General features: G+C 36.6%; 1 protein-coding gene across 1 annotated transcript; it reads right to left on the minus strand.

Moving 5' to 3' along the window:
- Nucleotides 1-2,114: 2,114 nt before the first annotated feature.
- LOC140846066 (olfactory receptor 14I1-like) lies at nucleotides 2,115-3,077 on the minus strand. Its single transcript, XM_073221476.1, has one exon. It carries the CDS (start codon nucleotides 3,075-3,077, stop codon nucleotides 2,115-2,117), a length of 963 nt encoding a protein of 320 aa, XP_073077577.1.
- Between the last annotated feature and the right edge of the window lie 22,253 nt (nucleotides 3,078-25,330).

A 25,330-nucleotide genomic window follows, 5' to 3' on the forward strand; every position in this document is an offset into this window, starting at 1 on the left:
CATTCAAGGTAAATTTATATTTTAATTAAGGATTTTCCAAAATCAAAAGAAAAGTGGATTTGTAGATAGTGACAAATAAGACTGTATCATCCTAGGGACATAAATCACTTATATAATCACCTGCATTGTTTCTGCTCTAAAATGCTGGAGTTTGAATAATTAAAATCAAACTGTAAACAGTACAATCAAAGCAAAAATAAAAAATTAGTTATGTTTATGCTCTTGGGTTAAAAACAATTTCTCTAATAATATTAAAACCCAGAAAATTCAGATAAAATAGTTTGATGGTAATAAAAGTTTTTTCTTCAAAGAGAAGACACCACCACTTAAATGAAAATGTAAATATAGGAATTGCTTCTCTTTATTCAAAGTGAGAAAGGAATATATATATTATTAACAAATCAACATTTTCAAATCACAGTGATATGATCAGAAATTCAATAATTCAATGAAAATGGGCATGAAACTAGCTTTACATATTTATAAAATAACTCCCTTACATATTTTTAAGTACAATATGTACATCATTTATAAGAAATTCTAATTCTCAAATATTCTGAAATACACCTGAGATGAAACTTTATTAACACAAATGACAACAATTGGGAAACTGGGTTTTCAATTTTCTAAGGATGTGCAGTAATAATCATATAGTGGAATACGAATGGAGTAGCAATAGGAGGAGATCTTTTTTAACAAAATCCTTTAGTGTAGGTGAGTTGGAATAATGTAGATATTCACTGGTTAGGGTATGAATAAATGAAATGTGGTGATTCCTATGAGGTGCAATGCTGTAGGAAGAATAAGTTAAACAATTATACTCAGCAACTTGAACAATCGCTTTGGGTTAAAAAAAACAGACATGAGATTTATTTTTAGTAATATTTATTAGAATGAATGTATCACACAACAAAAACAGATGGCCATATTTAGTATGAATTCTGACTTATCTAACAACTAAACTGGAGGGAGTTCTCCCCTTCAGTTTGTTCAGTTAGGGCTGTAGATCATGACATGCCATAGCTTGTTTAATTTAAGATTTAATTTTAGGCTAGATCAAGGTTACTGTATATCTGGAAATCATGGATATCGTATGTGTTTTTATACATATAAGTTCCTCCCCTCTGCTGGAATAAAAATGTTTAACTAAACACTGAAATAGGAATTATGCATATAATTTCTCCAAATCTTCTTGAGGTTACAGAGAACAATAAATATTTTTTCTCTGATAGGAATCATGCAATGTGTGTTAAGCTGTATTTTCTCTCCTACCTACCATAATGAGTAGCTTCTCCTGGCCCCAAATTTGTATTTCCCTGTGTCTCACCCCATCACATGAAACAAGTTTCCATGTGCAAGAAGGTCAATAACTGACTTCAACTAACTTATCTCCACGTTTTTATTCTTTGTCTTATAAATGATTAATACATCTTCTAAGCATTAATTAAAACACTATCACAATGATATGTTTTCATGGTAAATACTATTTTATGATGCTTTGTTTTATATGTCTATAAGGAGCTATTTAGGGTTTCCTAGTATGCATACTAATTATCAACTTTCACTTTGCTAAGTCTATGAGAGTTGAACAATCTGAAAAAGGATTTATGTGATGCATGTTTATGCATATGATGGGCATATTAACAGATACAAGTATTATTTTCGATAGGTATCTAATAAAATTACATCCTCTATGTTCATCCATGGAATGTGAAAATACACTGAAATTAATGGATAAGGTGAAAAATTACAGGTATGGATTATCTTACAGAAAAACAGAACTGATTTTTCATCTCATCTTTACAAAAAATCAGTGTTCATGTGGGGAAATAAATTTATCATTTTAGATCTTTATTCACTTGCAAAATCACTGGAATGAAACTACATAAAATACCACTACATACTGCATAACAATTAGTGTTTAAAGACAGTGCTACAAGAAATACTAGCTCATTTTATTCAAACAGGTATTTTGTTCACATGATTTACTTCAAATTTATTAATACATCCACCTCTCTTTTATGAAATGACCACACTACTATGTAAGTATAAAATTAAAGTTAATATTTTTATACATATTTTCCTATATTGATTAGAATAACATTAATTTCTTGTTAAGAAATAAAATCTCTTCTATGGAACCGGAAAGCTTTCTTTAACATTCTATGCACAGCAGACTTAATCTTCCTGTTCCTCAGGCTAAAGATGATGGGGTTGACTAAGGGGGACACCATGGAGTAGAACATAGCTGTGAGGAGGCTTGGAATGCTTGGTGAGTTTGAAACAGGGCCAAAGGAAGCAAACAATCCTGTAATTATAAACAGAGTAATTGTAGCTATCTGGGGGGAGCAGGTGGACAAAGCTTTGTTCTGGGCTTCCACAGAATGCATGTGCAGCACAGTTGAAAAGATGTGAACATATGAGGCAAATAAGAAAACAAATCCAAGTAATACAATGCAGGCACTGACAGCAATGGCCACAAACTCAGAAAATTGCACAGCCTGGGATGAAATACTCATAATTTGAGGTACATCACAGAAAAACTGGTGAATCACATTGGACTCAGTGAAGGGATGACTGAACATGGTCCCTGTGTGGACAGCAGAATAGACCAGCCCACTGGCCCATGAGCCACATGATGCCTGTGTGCAGAAACGGGGGCTCACAGTGGACGCATAGTGCAGAGGGTGGCAGATGGCAACATAGCGGTCATAGGACATGACCACAAGGAAGAAGAACTCTGCAGATGCAAAGAAAATATATAGGAAAGTCTGAGCAGCACATGCTGTAAGAGAAATCACTTTATGACCCATCAAAGAATTTGTGATGGATTTGGGAACAGTAACTGAGATGTATCCAAAATCTATAAGGGATAAATTGCCCATAAATACGTACATGGGGAAGTGAAGATGTGGATCTATAACAATGACGGTAAATGTCAGTAAATTTCCAGCCAGGGCACCCAGATAAACCACTAAGAACATCAAACCTTGCAAGATTTGGAGCTCTCGGGAGTTTGAGACGTCCATCAGGAGGAATTCTCTGAAGATGGTCAAGTTGCCCGTATCTGCTAACATATTTCAGAAACCTGTAGTCAATTGCAAAGGGATAAGATGATGCTGGAAACAAATTGGTTAGAGAACAATTAAATTCATTTACTGAATTAAATATACACAACTCATTTACTAAACTTTTACCTTGAAGAGTGCTTATTAATTAATTAAATGAAATAATCAAGGTATAAGAAATATAATAAAGCTAATATAGTAAATACTGTCTATATACCTTAAAAAAATCTTTTTTGTCCAGTGGAGTATAAAAATCAAAATAGAGTCCAAATAAGGAATGAGCATGAAGGGTGAACACAGATATGCTGATGACGGAGACATGAGGTCTCTCTCCCACATATCAGTACTTCTCACAAAGACTTGCATCGGTAAACGCCCATACCATACTCTTTAATTTCCTTCATCAGGCACATCAGAGAGTCCTTTCTTGAAGATGAGAGGACTTTCACTCTAAGCTGCATGAGATGATGTGTATCGGGCTCTTCTGTTTTACCAGGTGATCTCTCTCTGAAAGGCCATGTTCTATTTGTATGCCTGGGAAGCCCCGGGAGACTAGTAATTTCACCTTCCTGAAATGCACAAGGCTCTTCAATACAGTGATTTCTGCAGATATATTGGTCAGCCCACTGAGATTAATTAAATCAGCAAAAGTCCATTTATTAGAGATGATATTTGAACATGTTTCATAAAACTTGAGAAAGCACAAATCCTCAAATGGTTCATGGGTCAATAGTAGTAAATAAATAAATAAGTTTATAAAATATGTGTTAATAGAGTCAAATAAATACCATGTCTTAACTTCTTTTGTTAAGCGAAGCAAAACAGAATAAACAACAGCAGACTCAGAAACACTGAGAAGTGACTAGTGGTTACCATGGGGGAGCAATTGGCATGGATGGATTGGGAGGGTAAGGGGGATAAAAGAGGACAAAAACATCTCATTTATAATGTAAGTTGATCAAAGGGATAGTAATACAACATGAAGAATATAGTCAGTGGATATGTAACATCTTTCTATGTTGAGAGATAGCAACCACATTAGTGGGGATGAGGATTTAATAATATGTGTAACTGTTCAACCAATGTGTTTTATACTTGAAACCAATATAAGATCATATATCAATAATAATTCAATTAAAAAAATTAGAAGGTGTGTTCAACTTTCATATCTGAATTAAACTAACCAAAAGTGTCTGGTGCAGACCCAAATTCATCCTTATAAGTGGTGAAGTTACTGCTATAATTTTGAAAATTCGCTGCCACAGGATGAAAACTGAAAATGGCTATTATATATGACAATGTAAGTTATTACCTATGCTAGGAGCCACTGATGAGTAGCTAATGCAAAGATTGTAATGAAAAAAGTAAAATGCACAAAATATTAAGGTGATTCTGAAACTGTCATGAAGAATGAGTAGGAAAATCTTGAATAAATACTAGGAGAGAAACTTCTAAATTGTATATTTTAATAACCATGACACCAGTAAGAGGGGTATTAACAAGACAAATATACTAAGAATAGTACCTGGCTTTGTGGTACATAGTTATCAATTGTAAATGAGTATAGAATGCAAAAATGATAAAAAGCATATAGTGTACTTTTCACTATTGAACAATTTAACAAGCACATTGAATTAACAATTATTAAAAATTCCTATGGCTGAAATGTCCTCCGAAGTTTCTTGTGGCAATTTCAGGAGAATGGATGATGCCTGTGGACCACTTCAGACCTTATCATGGCAGCACCCAGTGTTTAGAAGGCCTGCTGTGGTCTCCTTGCCCCGGAAATATCTCCAGTGTTTCCAGATGAGGCAAATGCATAATCCACTCCATCAGGCCCTTACAAATACTAACCAAAAAATTTTAGAGTATAGTTGTGGTTTCTTGTCTAAAGAACATCCTCTCTTCAAGCATCCACTGATGTAGTGTTGGCCTGGGGCAACAAAACCTGGTTGAAATAAAGGGCTGAGGTGATCTTGAACAAAAATAAAGCTGAAGTCATGTGCTGAAGAACTGTACAGTCATAGCAGCATCTTCTCCTCCCTCCTCCCCACAAGTCCTAAAAAAGGAGAGGAATCTATTTAGGGGACCTTCCATTAGTCTTCTTCTTACTGGGTGTGATTCTCAGATCTATGAAAGTTATAAGACAGCATTTCATGCCTGTGTCTTCACAGTTTCTGTCAACAAATATTTCCGTTGCTCATTCCAATTGTCTAGGAAGCCATTACTCTGAAAATGATATACAAGATAGTATATTCATTTGATGTGATAACTATCCCAATATATTCCATTTCAGGATTTTCGTAAACAGTTGCTTCCTCAACTGTGTATGCAAGCCCATTCGGGAGTTTATTTTTATTCCTGTCGGTACCCATTTGAAGTCTCTTGTGTGTACATGCATCATTCCAAACTTCCAGCTATGTGAGAGATATGACATGGTGATTAGAAGATGGAAGGAAAATATCAGACTATCTCTCCATCACAGCTGCTCTTCCATTTCCTGTCGTTTCATGAGCTCAGTGGACACCTCCATGAGAGCATCAGGATGCCCTGTTTTCAATTCCACTCAACTTCCAATGCTGTGAAGGGGTCTTCTGATGCCTTGAATTCCTATGGTAATTTTCAAGATACATAGTCAACAAGGGTTTTGCTTAAACAAACAAGTATTCCATTGCTCAAAATATATATTATTTTTGACAGGCCTTTAATCACTGGCCATGAAGCAGTAACAGCCCAGGGATAAGAAGAAACAACATGTAATTCAGCCCACCAGGCTGATGTGATTTTCCTTTTCTATCACCGTGGATGGTTCCCCAGTAGGATGCTGTCTGTTCATGTTGCAATGACAAACCATAAACCAGGCAGCTCTTTTTTGTTCAAAATTTATTTGTTCATAGGACTGCCCATGGGACTACAGGATTCAGAAGTTCCTCAGGTGGTTCCAATGTCAGTCTTGGAAAAAAGATGTCAGATTATGAATAAGGTGGGTGGTTTCATAACCTGGTAGAATGTTCTTGCATAATCCATTTCCACTTTACTGTGGAAGTTCCTCTGGAACTCAGTATCATCCAAATACATGGGCTATCTTAGCTTTTAACATTGCTGTAGGTCCTTCAGCCAGACTACAATGTCATTAAGGAGAATACCAAGCTGGTATCTCTACACTGAAAATTCTATGGTCTAAATTCAAGTACTCCCTGTTAGAAGCTTCTCACTGCCTTTTCCACATGTTCCGTCCTGCACAAGGATGTGTTATAGGCACTTCCAAAATCAAATGTGAGTGAGGATCTTTGGGGCCCAGGGCATCTAGAGGAAGATCACTATTTTCAAATCAGATTATCCACTACTTATTTAACCATTTAAAGATGTACTTAGGTAGTTTTATGGATAAGAGGTAGCATTATCCCCAGATGTCGAATATGGAGTCTAAAAAATTCCAAAAAAATCTGGGCTTCTAACATGTTATGTATTAAAATGTTAATCTCTTTTTATCCACCAGGTATATTTATCTACTCCTAAACAACAATCTTGGGGCATTTCAGCATTTCTATACATTCCCATTTGGCATATACAGTTGGTACATGAAGGATGTTGGATATACATGCTTTCTTTTTTATACAAGAGTAGACAGAAGTGTTCCCCAATTAATCAAAATATTAGGGTCCATAATAAATTCAGAGAAATGAAAGTACTCACATAAAGTTTGTTCATATATTCTGTATTTTATCCAAACATCCACTTTCATCCCATCAATAGTAATATCCCCATTTTTATGAAGCCAAATATTGTACATTATAATTTTACTGATAAGTTTTAAGATTCTTTGTCATGGAGGCTCCAATCCTTGGCCATTTTTCTCAGATCTATGTCATTGCTCTTGTTTCCATAGCCAGCTGCTGGGCTAAGATACATTGGTCCTTTTGCTTAGCATATGTATACGGTGGTGGTGACACCAGTGAACACCTTAACAAAATATCAGTATTAACATATTCAGTGTTAATTAACTTAATATATAGTGATAGAGTGGAAGGGACCTTCATATCTGTGTTTGTCTTCCCAAAATTTATAGCTCAAATCTAATCATGAGAAAGCATCAGACACAAAATGAGAAGCATCCTGTAAAATCACTGACCACTATATTCCAAAAAAATGAAATAATGGTCATGAAACATAGGGAAGACTGAGAATTGGTCACAGATGTTGGGACAATAGGTAACATGATCACAAAATAACATGTAATATAGTGTATTGAATGCCATGTTTCTGTCTCATAACTGGATGCTGGATTGAAATAAGAAAAAAAAAAAGAAAAGAAAAGAAGGAAAAACAAAGAAACTGCCCATGAGGTCTGTAGTTTAGTTTAAATTTTAGAAGACCCAGATCCTATTTATCCATCAGAATTTTAGAGTTAAAATATATTTGTGAACAATGGCATTTTAGGCATTGCAGAAGAGAAGAATGGAACTGAAATTACAGTTAAAGAAACTATTGGGAATAGAACACACAAGAGTTTTTAAAATGTAAAAAATCAACTAGAATTAGCCCATTTTACATATAAACAGTATCCACAAGGGAGAAGAGTAAGAAAAAGGGGAAGAAATATGTTTAAAAAAATGGCCAAAATTTTACAAATTTGATGTTAAGTATAAACCACCATGTCTGAGATAAATGTATTATAAGTGAAACAAACATGAAGAAATCTTCACAAAGACACATCATGGTAAAATGACTCCTAGTTGTACAGAGTAAAACTGAAAATCAGCTGGAGAAAAAACATATAAAGGACAAAGAATAAGTTTGATTGCACACTTTCATTTAAACAATATAAGAAGATACAGGAATGACATTTTCACAGTATACAGCAAAAATAAAAATGTTCCAGGAAAAAATAATATCTGTAAAACTATAAGAAAATAAAGTGATGTCATAGAAGATGGACAGTCATGGAATTAGTCCATTACCAAAACGATTGATCTAGAAATATCTTTTTAGAAAAAACCTATATCAGATCTCCAGAATAACATTGGCAACATTTGGGAGCAAGTCTGAGGAGTAAAGATACTTCCAAGTTTGGGTGAATTCTGATATTCCACAGAAAGGCTACCATCCCACAATACTCCAACCAATGAGAGAAAGAGATAGACATTGTGGACTGTGTTCCTATTTCATGTGTGGGTGTCGAGTTGGTCAGTAAGAACCTTGTCCTGTAAGGATGTGTATTGTGTTTTGTTAAGCCACAGTTTTCCTCTGGGATGGCCTCAGGGATGACCATTGTTTTAATAACCACCAGGCTGATATACTTTTCAGCTAACATCTCTTAAAGAACATGAGGAATATCAATGAGAGGACATTGGTAAGTGCATATTTTGAATAGCATGACAAACTAACCTGACATAAAAGACATGTTGACAATACCCTCAAACAAGAAAATGTTTTTCATTAAAAATTTAAATAATTTAAATTTTCCAAGGAGCACATGAAACATTCTACATATACCCCTGATATTATGCCAGAAAACATAAAATAAAATAAAACTAAAAATATTCAACATAATATGTCAAGTTACAGCTAATTTCACACAAATATGAAGTTTAGATAATTCTATGAATAATCATATGCCCATACATTGGAAAATCTAGAAGAAATAGAAAAGTTCCTAGAAGAGTACGCCTCCAAGACTGATCCAGAAAAAAGAAAATCTGAACCAGAAACGAAATTGAATTTGTAATAAAAAAATTCCCAAGAGAAAAGATTCCAAAACCAGACAACTTCACAGCTGATTTCTACCAAATATGTAAAGAAAACATAATACTAAGCTTTTAAAAAGTATTGCAAAACATAAAAGAGGAGGGAGTATTTTGCAATCTTATTGTATGAGGGCAGCATTATTCCAAAAAAACACACACTGCAAAAATAAAACAAAAAACCCATGTCACTGATGAACATAGATAAAAAATCCTCAATAAAATATTAGTCAAGCATATTCAAATATATATCAAGAAGAATAATAAGAAAGATGTCAGTGTGAGAAGAGAGACAGAGGCTTCCTCCTAATTCAGGATACAATTAGAAAATTAAGTTGGTGCAACTAATCCTGAGAGAGCAACAGTAAACAGGATGATGTCAGACTGCACACACCTGGAGAAAAGAGCAGACCTCAGTGAATGGGGTAACATTCCAGAGCTGTGGCTCCATGGGACTCCAGCCCCTCCCCCACCCTAGCTCACCTGTGGGAGGAAGACAAACAGAGCAGGGAGGGAGTGAAGGCTTGGGACTGCTGAATATCTAGCTCTGGAGATCTGCTCTGGGAGCACAAACCTACATTTCATGGTGCTTTCATGAGACTCGCATGACTACTGGGTTAGAAAGCTAATACAGGCAGAGTTCCTGGAGACACTGGGATTCCAGCTGCTTGTGGAAAGCAGGGATAAATATCGGGCTGCTCCGGAACAAAAATTTCTACCTGTGTGACCAGCCCAGTGGCACAGGCAGAGGAGAAAGGCACAGGAGCCAGGAGGTGGGGAACAGTTCTTTCCTAGCCCCAGGCACCAATACAGCTCCCCTGCAATGCCTGACATTGCCTCAGGGGCTCAGCAGCTCCAGAATAGAGCTTCTGGACACTAGAGGGCGCCATATACAAACATGAAATGCCAAAAGAACCTTGTTCAGAGTAAAATTGTTAATACAACTCCTGAGAAAGATTTAAATGATATGGACCTCATGAGTCTCCCTGAAAGAGAGTCCAAAATAAAAATAATCAACATCCTAATGGAGGTATGAAAAGACATCCAAGAACTCAGGAATGAATTCAGGTCAGAGATTCAATCATTAAGGAACATGATAGAGGGTATCAAAAGCAGGTTGGATATGGTGGAGGTGAAAATAAATGAAATAGAAACTAGAGAAGAGGAATACAAAGAAGCTGAGGCACAGAGAGAAAAAAAGACCTCTAAAAATGAAAGAATATTGAGAGAACTGTATAACCAATCCAAGTGGAACAATATTCACATTATAGGGATGCCAGAAGAAGAAGAAGAGAGAGAAAGGGATAGAAAGTGTCTTTGAGGAGGTAGTTGCTGGAAACTTCCCCAATCTGAGGAAGGACATATTCTGTCAGGCCACGGAGATCCACAGATCCCCTAACACAAGGCACACAAGGAAGACAACAGCAAGACACATAGTAATTAAAATGGGAAAGATTAAGGATTAGGACAGAATGTTAAAAGCAGCCAGAGGCAGAAATAAGATCACATACAAAGGAAAGCCCATCATACTAACACCAGACTTCTCAGAAGAAACCTTACAGGCCAGAAAGGAGCGGCATGATATTTTAAATGCCATGAAGCAGAAGGGCCTGGAACAAAGATTATTTTATCTGGCAACATTATCATTTAAATTTGAAGGAGGGATTAAACAATTTCCAGATAAGCAAAAGCTCAGAGAGTTTACCTCACACAAACCATCTCCACAGTCTATTTTGGAGGGACTGCTATAGATGGAAGTGTTCCTAGGATAGGATAGCTGTCACCAGAGGTAGTAAAATCATGGTAGGGAGGGTGGAGAAGCTGATTGCCAGGCAAATGCAAAATTAAATGGACTATCCCCAAAGTGAATCAAGGGATAGACAAAATGTACAGAATTTATACATAATATATAAAGAATGAAGGAGGAAGAAAAAGGAGTAGAAATAGAAAAGAACCTTCAGATTGTGTTTGTGACAGCATACTAAGTGAGTTAAGTTAGACTCTTAGATACTAAGGAAAGTAACCTGGAACCTTTGGTAACCATGAATATAAAGCCTGAAATGGCAATAAGTACATACCTATCAAGAATCACCCTTAATGTAAATGGACGGAATGCACCAATCAAAAGACATGGAGTCACTGAATGGATTAAAAAAACAAGACCCATGTATATGCTGCATACAAGAGACTCACCTCAAACCTAAAGACATGCACAGACTAAAAGTGAAGAGATGGAAAAAGATATTTCATGCAAACAATAGGGAGATAAAAGCAGGTGTCGCAGTACTAGTATCAGACAAAATAGACATCAAAACAAAGAAAGTAACAAGAGATAAAGAAGGACATCACATAATGATAAAGGGCTCAGTCCAACAAGACGATATAACCATTATAAATATATATGCACCCAACAGAGGAGCACCAGCATATGTGAAACAAATACTAACAGAACTAAAGGAGGAAATAGACTGCAATGCATTCATTATAGGAGACTTAAACCACCATTCACTCAAAGGACAGATCCACCAGACAGAAAATAAGTAAGGAAACAGAGGCACTGAACAACACACTAGAACAGATGGACCTAATAGACATCTACAGAACTCTACACACAAAAGCAACTGGTTACACATTCTCCTCCAGTGCACATGGAACATTCTCCAGAATAGATCATGTACTAGGCCACAAAAAGAGCCTCAGTAAATTCCAAAGGATTGAAATCCTACCAACCAACTTTTCAGACCACAACGGCATAAAACTAGAAATAAATTGTACAAAGAAAGCAAAAAGGCTCACAAACACATGGAGTCTTAACAACATGCTCCGAAATAATCAATGGATCAATGACCAAATCAATATGGATATCCAGCAATATATGGAAAGAAATGACAACAACAACAATAAGCCCCAACTACTGTGGGACACAGCAAAAGCAGTCTTAAGAGGAAAGTATATAGCAATCCAGGCATATTTAAAAAAGGAAGAACAATCCCAAATAAATGGTCTAACGTCACAATTATTGAAATTGGAAAAAGGAGAACAAGTGAGGCCTAAGGTCAGCAGAAGGAGGGACATAATAAAGATCAGAGAAGAAATAAATAAAATTGAGAAGAATAAAACAATAGCAAAAATCAATGAAACCACGAGCTGTTGCTTTGAGAAAATAAACAAAATAGAAAAGCCTCTAGCCAGACTTATTAGGAGGAAAATAGACTCAACACAATTCAAAAGTATCAGTAATGAGAAAGGAAAAATCACGAAGGACCCCACAGAAATACAAAGAATTATTAGAGAGTACTATAAAACCCTATGAGCTAACAAGCTGGGAAACCTAGGAGAAATGGACGACTTCCTAGAAAAATACAACCTTCCAAGACTGACCCAGAAAGAAACAGAAAATCTAAACAGACCAATTACCAGCAACGAAATTGAAGTGGTAATCAAAAAACTACCAAAGAACAAAAACCCCGGGCCAGATGGATTCATCTTGGAATTTTATCAGACATACAGGGAAGACATAATACCCATTCTCCTTAAAGTTTTCCAAAAAATAGAAGAGGTGGGAATACTCGCAAACTCATTCTATGAAGCTAACATCACCCTAATACCAAAACCAGGCAGAGACCCCAACAAAAAAAGAAAACTGCAGACCAATATCCCTGATGAATATACATGCAAAAATACTCAACAAAATATTAGCAAACCGAATTCAAAATACATCAAAAGGATCGTACACCATGACCAAGTGGAATTCATCCCAGGGATGCAAGGATGGTACAACATTCGAAAGTCCATCAACATCATCCACCACATCAACAAAAAGAAAGACAAAAACCACATGATCATCTCCATAGATGCCGAAAAAGCATTTGACAAAGCTCAACATCCATTCATGATAAAAACTCTCAGCAAAATGGGAATAGAGGGCAAGTATCTCAATATAATAAAGGCCATCTATGATAAACCCACAGCCAACATTATATTGAAGAGTGAGAAGCTGAAAGCTTTTCCTCTGAGATCAGGAACTAGACAGGGATCCCCACTCTCCCCACTGTTATTTGACATAGTACTGGAGGTCCTAGCCAGGGCAATCAGACAAAACAAAGAAATACAAGGAATCCATATTGGTAAAGAAGAAGTTAAACTGTCACTATTTGCAGATGACATGATACTGTACATAAAAAACCCTAAAGACTCCACCCCAAAACTACTAGAACTGATATTGGAATACAGCAAAGTTGCAGGATACAAAATTAACACACAGAAATCTGCGGCTTTCCTATACACTAACAATGAACCAACAGAAAGAGAAATTTGTGACTATGTACATTAAAAAACACATGATGATTCAGTATTATTCCAAGGCATTGATGTAGATTTAATTATGAATATAAACACAAAAATTAAATTAGAAACTAGAAATTACTCTCTAATTACCATTTTTCTGAATAATATAACTGAATTTGAAAATGTTAGCAAATGTAACAAGATCGATAATTTGAGGGGGAGAAAATGGGAAAAGTTTGAACTGGACAGTACAAGAATTGGATATCTAACATGGAAAAGCAAGTATCGACTCTCTTAGATTTTAATATAATAGTCAAAGACATTCATTTTACTATATACTAATTCAATTCAGAGTAAGAGGCAAAAAAGGATGGACAACTACTTTTCCATTATTGTGTATCACTCTCCCATGTGAATAAAGAAGTTCTATAGAAGTTCTATAATTTTTAGTACAGTTAAGAATCTGCAGGGATGGTAAAGGTGATGGAAGAAAAGGTATCATCAAAGCTTTTTAAGTATGAATTTTCCACTAGATTGTCTCACAAAGTCTCCCTATTCAAAGTATGACCAGTGGATGAGCACAATCAGAATAATCTAGGAGGTTTAGAGAATTAGAATTTACATAGTTACAGGATACCCAGTTGATTGATTTGAAATGCATATTAAATCATGAGAAAAACACTATTTTAAACACCCAAGCGTCTAAACAATTAAATTTTAATGGGAAGAGAATATAAAGAAATCAAAGAACAGACTGGTGGATGCCATAGTGGAGGGGGATGGGGGAATGGGTAAAATGTGAAAGGTAAAAAATTAGTGAGAAAAAATTTAGTATCTTCATCTGGATGATGCTTACATGATTGTATATGCATATCAAAATTCATCAATCTGTACACTAAAATATGGGAATTTTATTGCATATACCACAAAAATTTAATGAAAAAACGAAGAACTTGCTGCACATGCCAATGTTTAAATATGTCTTTGTTTAAATCTGAACTCTTATTTTCTGGTATAAATTAGGATTGCATTTTTTTCTGAATGCCTATTACTTTTCATTTCTAAAGCAGTATGCGTGCATGGAAACTTGTCAAAATTACATTTACATGTAAATGTGAAAGAAGTCTTAATCAACATTTTTTGCTAAATCTTCCATTTCTATCAGCATATGAAAGATTATATATAGACGTTCACAACATGAGCAAAACATTCTATATCAGTACAGTTACTTCTGTATGTCATCCCACTGCAGGGGAGGAAAAAAAAGGCTTTCATCCTTTCTGGGTATTGTGCATGAGCCTGAGTATTAAGCAGTCATTAGACAGGTTAACAGGAAAATGGCATGTTAGCTATATTTTATATTTTCACACATAGAAATTTTCTAAAGGAAAATGAAGCCTCAGAGAAGCAAGTGCAATCAAAAGGTCCTATGTATTTAAAAAATATTTTACTAATTAATCTTCATTGAAGTATAAGTGACGTACAATATTTTATTGGTTTCAAGTTCACAATATAGTGATTCAATAGCTCTACATAGCATTAAATGCTCAACCAACTAGTGAAGTTATTATGTCATCATAAGATGTTAGAGTTACTGACTACATTATATATGATGCACTTTCATTTCCATAACTAATTTATAATTGAGATTTTGTCCCTCTTTACTCACTTCACCTCTTTCACTGACCCACCCTGACCTCTTCTCCACAATAACTACTGGTCACCTCTGTGTCTATGAGACTACTGCTGTTTTGCCCATTTTTTTCTTTTAGATTCCACATATTATTGAAATCATGTGCAATTTGTCTTTATCTGCCTTACTTATTTCACTTAGAATAATTCCCTCAAGGTCTTTCCATGTCCAAGAAAATTGTAGGTATTCTCTCTGTTTTTATGGCTGCATAATATTCCACTGTGTTTACGGGCTGCATCATTATCCATTCATCTATGGATGGACTCTGATTGTTTCCACGTCTTGGCTACTGCAGTTAATCTGGCAATAAACATAGGGGTGCATATATTTCTGAATCACAGGGTTTTGTTTTCCTCAGGTAAATTCCTAGAAATAGAAATAAGGGGTCATAGAGTACTTCTATTTTTAGTGTTTTGAGGAACCTCCATACAGCTTTCCACGGTACCTGCAACAATTTACATTCCCACCTTTTCCATTTCTCTACATCATTGCCAACTCTTATTATTTCTTGCCTTGTAGAGAGTGTCTATTCTGATTGGTGTGAGGTGATAACTCCTTGTGGTTTTGATTTGCATGAAAAGACATTTTCAAAGAAGAAATACAGATGGCTAACAGGCACATGAAAATACACTCCAAATTGAAAACCATCAAAATTTTATGCTCTTTGAAAGACAATGGTAGGAGCATGGAATGTGTAGTTACCAAATGTATAAAACAATTGCAAAACATGTAGTCAACAGAGTATTTTAGAATAAATATCTAAACTCAATAATAAAGCAAAATAAAAATTCAATTAAGACATAAGAAAAATACATGAAGAGTTATTTCACTGAAGATGTAGGCATGGCAATAAGCAATTGATTAAAAAATTTATATTTATTGCTCAATAAGGAAATGCAAATTAGAATCACAATATGTTAATTTCAGAGGTTCTCAGCCATAGTGCTATTGATATTTTGGTTGTATAATTCTTCACTATGGAGGGCATGTCCAGTATATGCTAGGATGTTTAACACCATTCCATCCTCTACCTACTAGATTCTTGTCGCCTTCCTCTCCCTTCAGTCATGATAATGAAAAGTCTCTTCTGACTTTGTGAAATGTACCTTGGGGAAAAAATCATCCCCAAAAGCCATCATGGAGACCCACTGATGTAGATACTACTACTATAAATGACCAATGATGTAATCATACATGCCACAAGAAGGTATTAAGAAGATATATTCAGTCCTCAGACAATTAATAACCTCCATATGAAGTACCAAAGGAGGCATTTAAAACAACTTTAGTTTTCTGCTCATTAAGATACATTTATTGCTTATGGAAGAAGAGCTGCACTTGTAAGTCACAATCTCTGATCACATCAGAGACTTGAATATATAGAGATTGCATGGCAGCCTCGTATTCACGATGGCAGGTAATAGAAACAGAAACTTTTAAACAATCAGTTGACCCTTAGTGATGAAAATATATTTTCATGGACTGCGCATTGGCTGTGTTTTGTCAATCAGCATATTGCATATGCAGTCTGATTTTATAGTGTCCCCAAAGTTATTTGCACTTTTCAAATTCAAATAGTTTTATATGAAAGGCATTATTAAACTGTTTACTTTTTACCCAATATACAAAAATGTTACAGAATTTCCATCTGTGATCACTTTAAGGTCTAACCTGTTTATGAACCCCATTCTTATTTTGAATTCAAATAATTATCATTTATTCATTTTTATGTCGACCATTTTGAAATGCCTATTGTACTAAAATAATCAAATGTGAAGAAAATTAAACTACAACATGATATCACTAAACATCTATCAGATTGGTTAAAATAAAAACAATGTTAACCCCAAATACTGGCAATGCTTCAGAGTTACCAAGTAACTCACATGTTGCTGATGTGAAAATAAAATGGGACAGTCAACCTGAAGAGTAGTTTGGCATATCCCTTAAAATAAACAAGCAACTATCACACAATTCAGCAATTTTATCTGGGACTTTTACCCCAGAGAAATTACTTTTGTTCACAGAAAAATCTCTTCAAGAAGACTTGCAGGAGCTTTATTTGTAACAGCCAAAACCCGGGAAGAGCTCATTTGCCCTGGTACTGGTAAATAATTAAAATAAAATACAATGATATATAAATAATATGAAATGCTCCACAATACAATACAGCAAACTGTCAATACATGCAATAACCTGGGTTTGAGCTAGGAAGTATGTCATAAGGACATGTCTTCCGTCAGGCATTTCTGGGTCAAGGCTGGTATACTGTAATAGGGCTTGAGTGAGTCTGTCTAAGCTACGTCCTGGTGGGGGTGATAATTTTGGGAGGCCCTCAGGACCGAGTCTGAGGGGGACTTATGGGTTCTGGCTCAGTCTGTGGGGGAGTGAAGTGGTCTAGCCACGCCTAGTTGAGCAGGTCCTGAGGTGTGGAAGGGGTCAAAGAAAATAAAGAAAGATAGAACTGGGAGGGCTGATGATCCCACGCATCGCCAGCCAGCAACCCAGTTGCTTACCTCAGCTGCTCCAGCTGGGCTTGAATTCACGACTCTGAGGTTAAAAGTCCCATGCTCTACCAACTGAGCTACAGCAGGGCTCCAGTTAGTTGCTTATGGAATGAGTAAACAGAATGTTTTTTGTTCTCCATTCCTGCCACATCAGCAAGTGGGGGAAGGGCATAGCTAGAAAGCAGGGGCAGTGTTTCTACACATCTTCAAGGTCTCCATATTTTCAGAGTGAGGAGTCTTGGCTCGTCTTCGAGGACAAGATATGTTTTTGTGGACAGATAACTTCCAAGGACTGCACCAGTTGCTCTCAAGCTTGTGCTTTCCCATGGTGCATTCAGATATGGGGGGAGGTGCTTTCCCATTCTGCCTACAAACATGTGAGAAGATAAAGGTGGTCCCCAACAGGGGAGAAACAGGTGATGAGGGCAAAGACAGAAGAGGCTCCTAGGACTTTGTTAGAGGGGGGCTGAAAGGCTCAGGCTTGATCTGCAGGGGGTGTGAGGTGGGGGAGGAGGTGGTGGTGGAGAAAGGGGGAGGGGTTGTTGTAGGAGAGGAGGGCGAAGGGGGTGGGCAGGAGGCTTCTGCGGGGGAGATGGCTTGCAGGCTAGGAGAACTTGGGGGGAGGCGGGGGGAGGGAAGAGGAGGCAGAAAGCTTTGATATAGGGATTCTCCTTCCATTTTTTCAGGCGCTGAGTTCCCCCTGCGGGCCATTGGTTGTTATTGTCTAGGATGTATGTCGACCAATCTTGGGAGCAGTATTTACGGAGAAGTTTTGGTCTTATATCATGTGTCAGGGAGAAGGTAGTTAGATGTTTGAGCAGGCATTCAAGAGGTGAACTTTCAGGGAGGGATGAGGAGGCTCCCATGGCTAAAGGACAGAGAAGGAGACAAACAGGGGAAGACGAACGGAGATCCTCAGACTGGAGGCAGACCGCAAGAAGACAAAGGGCATCCCCGATGATCCTTGGTGGTCTGTGGAAACTCGTATATGAGTCGGAATTTCTTAGGAAGTGTGGGTCGTCACCCAGACTTCTCTAAGAAGGCAGAGTGCTGGAGTCACGAGGTACCTAGTACTAGGAATTTTCGGCAAACAGAACGGATTTCGGCGGATGGAATGGAAGGAGGAGGGGGGAAATAAGGGAGCATTCTCATCCACAAAGGAGTCACCTCGTGTATGGCTGTTGGAGGAGGGGCCTGAGGGTCCACCGTAGCTGTGAAGGCCTGAGATGGGGATTTATGGCTGTCAGAGGAGGGGCCTGAGGGTCCGCCGCAGCCATGAAGGCCTGAGGCAGGGAGAGTTCCCTCCTCATCCCCAACCATCAGGGCCTTGCCAGACAATCAAGGTCAATGGCGCTGCGATAGCTCGGGGGAGAGTGGCCCACCCCAGCAAAATTTTGCTTAAAAAGTTTTGGCACTGATGGAAGGGATGGTGAGTGTGTTTGACTGTCAGAGGATGGGCCTGAGGGTCCACCACAGCCGTGAAGGCCTGAGGCGGGGATTAATGGCTGTTGGAGGAGGGGGCTGAGGGTCTGCCGCAGCCGTGAAGGCCTGAGCATCAGGTCCTTGCCGGACGATCACAGTCAATGGCATTGCGATAGCTCAGGGAAGAGTGGCCCACTCCAGGGGGAAAACTTACCTAAAGACCAGAGAGGAGTGGTGAGTGTGATGAGCCAGCGCTGGAAAAAGAGGATGAGGGCAAGCTGCAGCTGGTGTCAGAGGGAAGACGGGGCCCAGTTGGGGTGTCCTGTCTCCTGGGTTTCAGCACCAATGAAAGGAAAGGAGCGACACACAGCAGCAATTCACCGGAGAAATCCGCTTTATTAGGGAAAGGTGCTGGGTTATATAGGAAGGGGCATGATGTGATTGTGGTGTTACTTCTACAGGGCTGGTGGCTATTGGCTAGGTGCTGGGATTGGGAGGGGAGTGAGAGGTGATTGGGCTTCAGGTGGCCCCAGTGGGAACCGAGGACCCCGAAGAGAAGCCGGAAGTACGCCATCTTACTGGTGGGGGCCCTTCAGCCATCCCCGGGTGATGTTCCATGGTCTGAAACACAGGCCAGGGAAGTCACGCCCAGCAGGGAAGGCAGCAAGTTTTTAAAGAAGGCAGGGGGAGGGAGAGCAAAGGTGTACAGTGGCACAAGGATTGGCTCATCTAGGGTACATGGGGGTCTCTCATTGGCCTTTAGCCAGATACTGGAAAGTTACCACTAATCCTTTAGCTTGCGGGAAGGGCTCTAGTTGGGAAGGTTAGCCTATCAGGCTCTGGAATGTTGTCAGACCAGAACCCGTTGGTCTCTTCACCTCATTTGATGAGGCCTGAGCTTGTACATCAGGCTCACCCCTTCCCTGATGTCTGCAGCCTAACAATTAGGTTTTCTCCAAGGTGATTTAGAAGTTTTCTATAATGCTGAGCCTCTTTCTCTTAAAAACAAAGATTGGTGTCTTTGTCAGGGCAACAGTTTCATGAGTGTGTATACATGTCAAAATTAATCAAGCTATACACTAAGATTTGTGAATTTTATTTTATGTGCCTCAATATGAATAAATAAATAATAGAATTTTAAGATATATAGGTCTTCATAATTCATATACACTCAACAGCAATTTTCAAGCTCAATTTCTACATGCTGTGAAATAAAAGCAGTAGTGTTTCTACCCTCTATAAACCATTCTTTAATGTACATTATTGCCTTTGTACGTGTGATTAGAGTCCTCATCCAAGGAAAAACATGAATTTTTAATAAATCAATGTTAAAAATTAAGTTTCCTAAAAATTGAGTGTAACATCACCCTACACTAAATTTTGAAAAAAAAAGGCAGACACTGCTTGAAAGTCTTCAGGATATAGACCTGTTTCCCATGCACCCTAAATGTGAAACCTCATAAATTAGGATTACAAATTTTTGAAATCCTTAAAGTGAAATTCATGTAATATTAGACTAATACAAATTGGGAGATCTGAAGCAATTAAGAGGTTCTCTGATAAACAATGTATAGGTGCTTTTAAAAAAAAGTTTTGATTATCTTATAATTTAATTTCAGATTTCAGTATATTGAAATACAAAGTACAGTTATACACCAACATTTCTATTATTTTACATAGAATATAAAAATAATACATTTCCCTGTCTCATATTTTGTATTTATGTGTAAGACTTACACAATTATGTTTGTAAAGTGCACCATTGTTAGACTCATGATGAGTTTAATGGTGATGAAGATATTTAATCATTCCTACAATGCATGGACTTCCTTTTGTGCAGAGTCACTGTACTTCCACTATTTTGATATTGAAACAATGTAGAGTTCTAGAATACAATTCATTTAAGTGACTCATTCTATATTTATAGTTTTGTTTATGACAACAGTTCTTAATCATTTAAACCTTACCCCTAGGGATGACTTTATCCCCCAGCAAATATATAGGCAATGTGTTTCGAATTTATTATTAGTATTATTTTATATTTTCCAAAACTTTGGAATAGACAGTAAAAGAAATTTTTCATCATTTGAATTTAAATATAGTTGATATACAATATTATTTTGGTTTTAGATAAAGAGCTTAGTGATTCAAAAATTATATAAATAAATGCTCACCATAATTAAGTAGAGTTAACATTGGTCACCCTACTAACATATTACAATATTCTGAGCTTTATTACTTTTGATATACCTCCATCCCTATAAGTAAATTATTTTATAATTTAAATTTTGTACCCACATATCCCCTTCATCTATTTCTTTTCATCCTGGTGGAGGAACTGGTAACATCCCCCATAGAAGCTGCTCTGATACCTGCCAGAGTGTGGGTGCTGAGCCCCAGAGCCATAGCCCACACTCAGGGGGCATAAGTGATAAATAATCTTTGTTGCACTGGTCACCAGAATGTCAACTAAATTGGTACCAACACATCACATAAACTTCGTTGGCTGGCAGGATGTCCCACTGTTTCCCAAAGTAGGTACAGCAACTCAGGCACACACCACCACTAACTATATTAGCATTACCTTTGCTCTGTATGCCCAAGAGTTAGTGCTTTCAGACTTTACATTTTCAATCTACTGAGGTTCAGTGAGACCTCACTGAGAATTACTTTTAATTTTCCTTCAATACAAATAGTGCACAACACACTCCCATGTGTTAATGGCATATCTGTGCTTCATCTTCTCTGGGATTCCTTTTTGGGCTTTGTGAGTGGCACTTACTTGCTTTGTTTTCGAATGTGCATTTTGGGACTCACCTGGTGGTTCTTGAGAAAAAAATCTTAATTGGAATGAAATTATATTCAAGGGTATGTTTCCACTGTGTGAATTTTGTGAGTTTTCCCAGCTCTTCTCCCTTCTCCTCCTGCACCTTCTCTGAGCCCTTCTCTTACTTCTTTTCTTCCTTTTAAAATGATATCCTAGTTTGAGGGTCTGAAGACATATTCCAAAATATTGTAATATTGGTTTTCATATTTCATTATTTAATTTACTTAGATTTGATGAGAGTGGATCAGGAAAAAGTAATTCGTTTCACTTTATCCAGTATTTGTTACTCAGTTTTCCTGGAATAAACTATTGAGGTACACATATTGTTCACAGAGTCAAAGTGTTCCTGCTGTTTGTTGAGTTTCCCTTTATGCAAAACTCTGTAACTGTGCTCTGCCCTGTTGTAGTATTTGCCTATTATGCTCCCAAATCACACTACTCGATTACTATTGTTTTATTTCAATACCTGATAATCCAGTTCTTGTAACCTTTTATTCCTTAGAATTATTTAGACTATTTGAGTCTAATTGTTTAGGTTATTTTAGAGCACATGACATTTTCTACAGAAAAGCAAAATATTACCAAGGTTTAAAAATTAGGTTTCATGGGATAAATAAGTATAACTGATGTCTTTATACAACTGTTATAATCCATGAGTATACTCTATTTCTCCATTTTGATTTTAAATATCTTCTAATAAATTAAAAAATGTCTCCAGAACTGTCATATATGTTTGTGATATATGCACTGCATATTTTCATATTATTTTCAATTGTGTTCTTTAAAATGCCATATTATTTGTGGCTCTTACTTTTTGTATAGATACTTGGTAATTTTTCTACCATTATTCTCTTTAGAGTACTTTGTTTCCATGAAAATAAAAATACCATAACTTATTAGTTGCCATGACATACTATAGCTTAAAAGTTGTCATTTTCCTCTTATCTCAGACTGCCAATCCTACCCAGTTACTTAATTAGCCTGATACAGTGTGAACAGTCTTTACATTCGAGAGAGAATTTGCAAACTTTTTCAGTCTGAGTTATCCTTCAGAAAGTGGCTTTCTGTCCAAATGCACACATGGATGGTGTGAGAACAAGGAATAATGAAAAGACTTGTGATGCTGTGAAACTCTGGGTGAGGGATCCAATCCCCTTTTTGTTGAAGTAGAAAATGTCCTGTGTGTAGTCAGGGGCAATTCCTGCTTCTAGAGACTTCTCAACACACTTTGCAGGACTTCCTCTGGATTTTTCTGAGTGTAGTGACATTGTGTACTAGAGAAGTAGAAACTTCAATATTTTAAATTTAGTATAGCAGATGTACAATATTATATTGGCTTCAGGTATACAATGTAGTGATTTGGCAATTATACTCCCCACAGTAACTGTAGTTGCAATCTGTCACCTTGAGAAGATATTAAAATATTACCGACAATATTCCATGCACTGTACTTCCATCACCATGACTAATTTACCTTATCATTGGAATTTTGTACTTCTTTATCCCCCTCACCTATTTCACCCGTCTCCCCACCACTCCTTTCTATAGCGTATGGCAGTCTGTTCTCTGTATTTGTGAGTCTATTTCTGAAACTTTGAATTTTGGTGCTCATGTCCTAGAATTTCCTTGTAGCTTGTTAACCTTCCCTTCATTTTTCTTCTTTCCAAATTGGTGGCTCTTAGGAACATTTATAATGTTGACAAAAGGCCTTTTTTTCTAATAACTGCTTTTAATGTCTAATACTAAACATCTGAATGATAATCACATTGTTGGTTATGTCTCCTGGGCAAGGGTATGTTCCAGTCACTTTGGGTGAGTAGGAATGCCACTCCGTGCCATAATTACTTTTTCATTTACTTGTTTTCCTTTAATAATTCATTCTAAAATATCCACTTTTCTTTAATTTAATATCTACTTGTTGATTTGGCTTGTAAAAGATATTTAAAATTAATTTCAAGTTGTATTTGATTTCTTTCATGCCATATTGGAGTCCAGATCTTAAGAAAATTTAATTGTATAGGACTTTCACGTATTTATGAAGTTACTATAATAGTAAATAAATTGCCTTTGTAATCAGACATGAACTTGAAATTTAACTGACTCTGCAGTGGACCAGAAACTTTTTTGAAATACTTCTCATTTGTAAAGTATAAGAAAAGCTTTGCCATTTTATTGCTAAGAAATACTCTTACAAATTTAATTAATCTCAATGGCATGGCCAGATAATCCTCACAAGTCCACAGTTAGAGGAAAGCTGGGCTCTCTGGAGGTAGAACTCACCCGGTTCTCCAGGGCTCATTGGCGATAAGACCTGGACAAGTCCTTTACTAAAGAGTCATGCTTATAAATAACCCAGAAGCAGAGTTGTTCATATGGGCTATGATAAGTATGAATATCCATGGGAAGTAACTCCATGAATTCTATTCAATGAATAAGTAGAGTGTAAAATTATGTTGTTTCTTTAAATTGTGTTAAAATAAATATTCATTATAGGGAAGATAAAGTTATAAATTCACTCCCAAGGTATTTTGTAAGTATTAATTTATGTATTTATTTAAAATTACTAATGAATAATTCCCTGACATAGCCAAGATACATTTGAGTATTTAAGCATATTTAATTGCTTATGTTTTATATAGTGTATATATGCTAATAGAATAGACTAAAAGGTTCTGATTCTAGTGTTTATTTTAAATGATTAATGTAAAATAGTCTGAATATCTGTGCTTGATACATATCAAAGTATTGAAACACAGCTGACAGAAAAAGTCCCTGCGCATTGAAATGCAGGCCCCATGAGTTAAATAGCACCTGAGCTGAATTTAAAATAACTAAACAATCAACCAGCCGAAAAGAGTTGCAATAATGTTTCATAGAAATTGAACTACATAAGCAAAATATTGTAATATAAAATATAAAATGTAAAACATCTTGTATGTTTATAAGGGTGATCAATTTTTGATGACAGTTTTATTTTATGAGCCCTTCAAATGGTTCTAGGACTATTTTAATGATGTCATTTAATTTTCTCTGCGTAATCATTTGTGGGGACTTAGCAGTTCTACTCATTCAGTTGTCCACATTTGAAAGTTTTGTGAACTAAATAATTTATAAATGTAAAAGAGATAATAAGAAGGGAAAACATCCTGAACATTCTCTACTGAACAAGACTATTCAGAAGGCCAGCAGATACACTCTGAGACACGAGCTGTAAGGCAAAGTTGGCAGAGGGAAACATGAGAATTTTAGATCGAGGAATAAGAAGATGCAACTGAAGACAGGGAGATGGAAATGAAACTTCTAATGACATACATAAAATTTGTTTTTTTAAAAATAAAGCAGTTAAAAATAGCTGTTAGCGGGGCATTATGATTGCGACACGTGGTATGGGGTGGGGGAACCAGGAAGAAGATAGTGTAGCACAGAGAAGGAAGATAGTGACTCTGTAACACCTTACTGCACTGATAGGCAGTGACTGCAATGGGGTGTGGGGGAACACGATAACAGGGGTGAATGTAGTAACCACATTGTTTATTCACGTGAAACCTTCCTAAGAGTGTATATCAATAATACCTTAATAAAAATTAATTAATTAATTAATTAGCTGTTAACATGATTTCCTTCACTAAATAAAAATATAAATCTATAGTATCAAGTAAATCAATGAGTGTTGTATTGGAAGATGTCATTCTCTGCTAAAAGATCTTTCTTTTCATTAAAATAATGAAACTAATAAAAGAAACCACGTATAATTCAGAGAATTGCTATAGAAAAAACTAACA

Source organism: Manis javanica, chromosome 14, assembly GCF_040802235.1.
Source record: "Manis javanica isolate MJ-LG chromosome 14, MJ_LKY, whole genome shotgun sequence".
NCBI classification, from domain to species: domain Eukaryota; kingdom Metazoa; phylum Chordata; class Mammalia; order Pholidota; family Manidae; genus Manis; species Manis javanica.

What these genes read in the sequence shown, in the direction of transcription:
- LOC140846066 (XM_073221476.1), bottom strand. Translation starts at nt 3,077, where the DNA reads ATGTTAGCAGATACGGGCAACTTGACCATCTTCAGAGAATTCCTCCTG.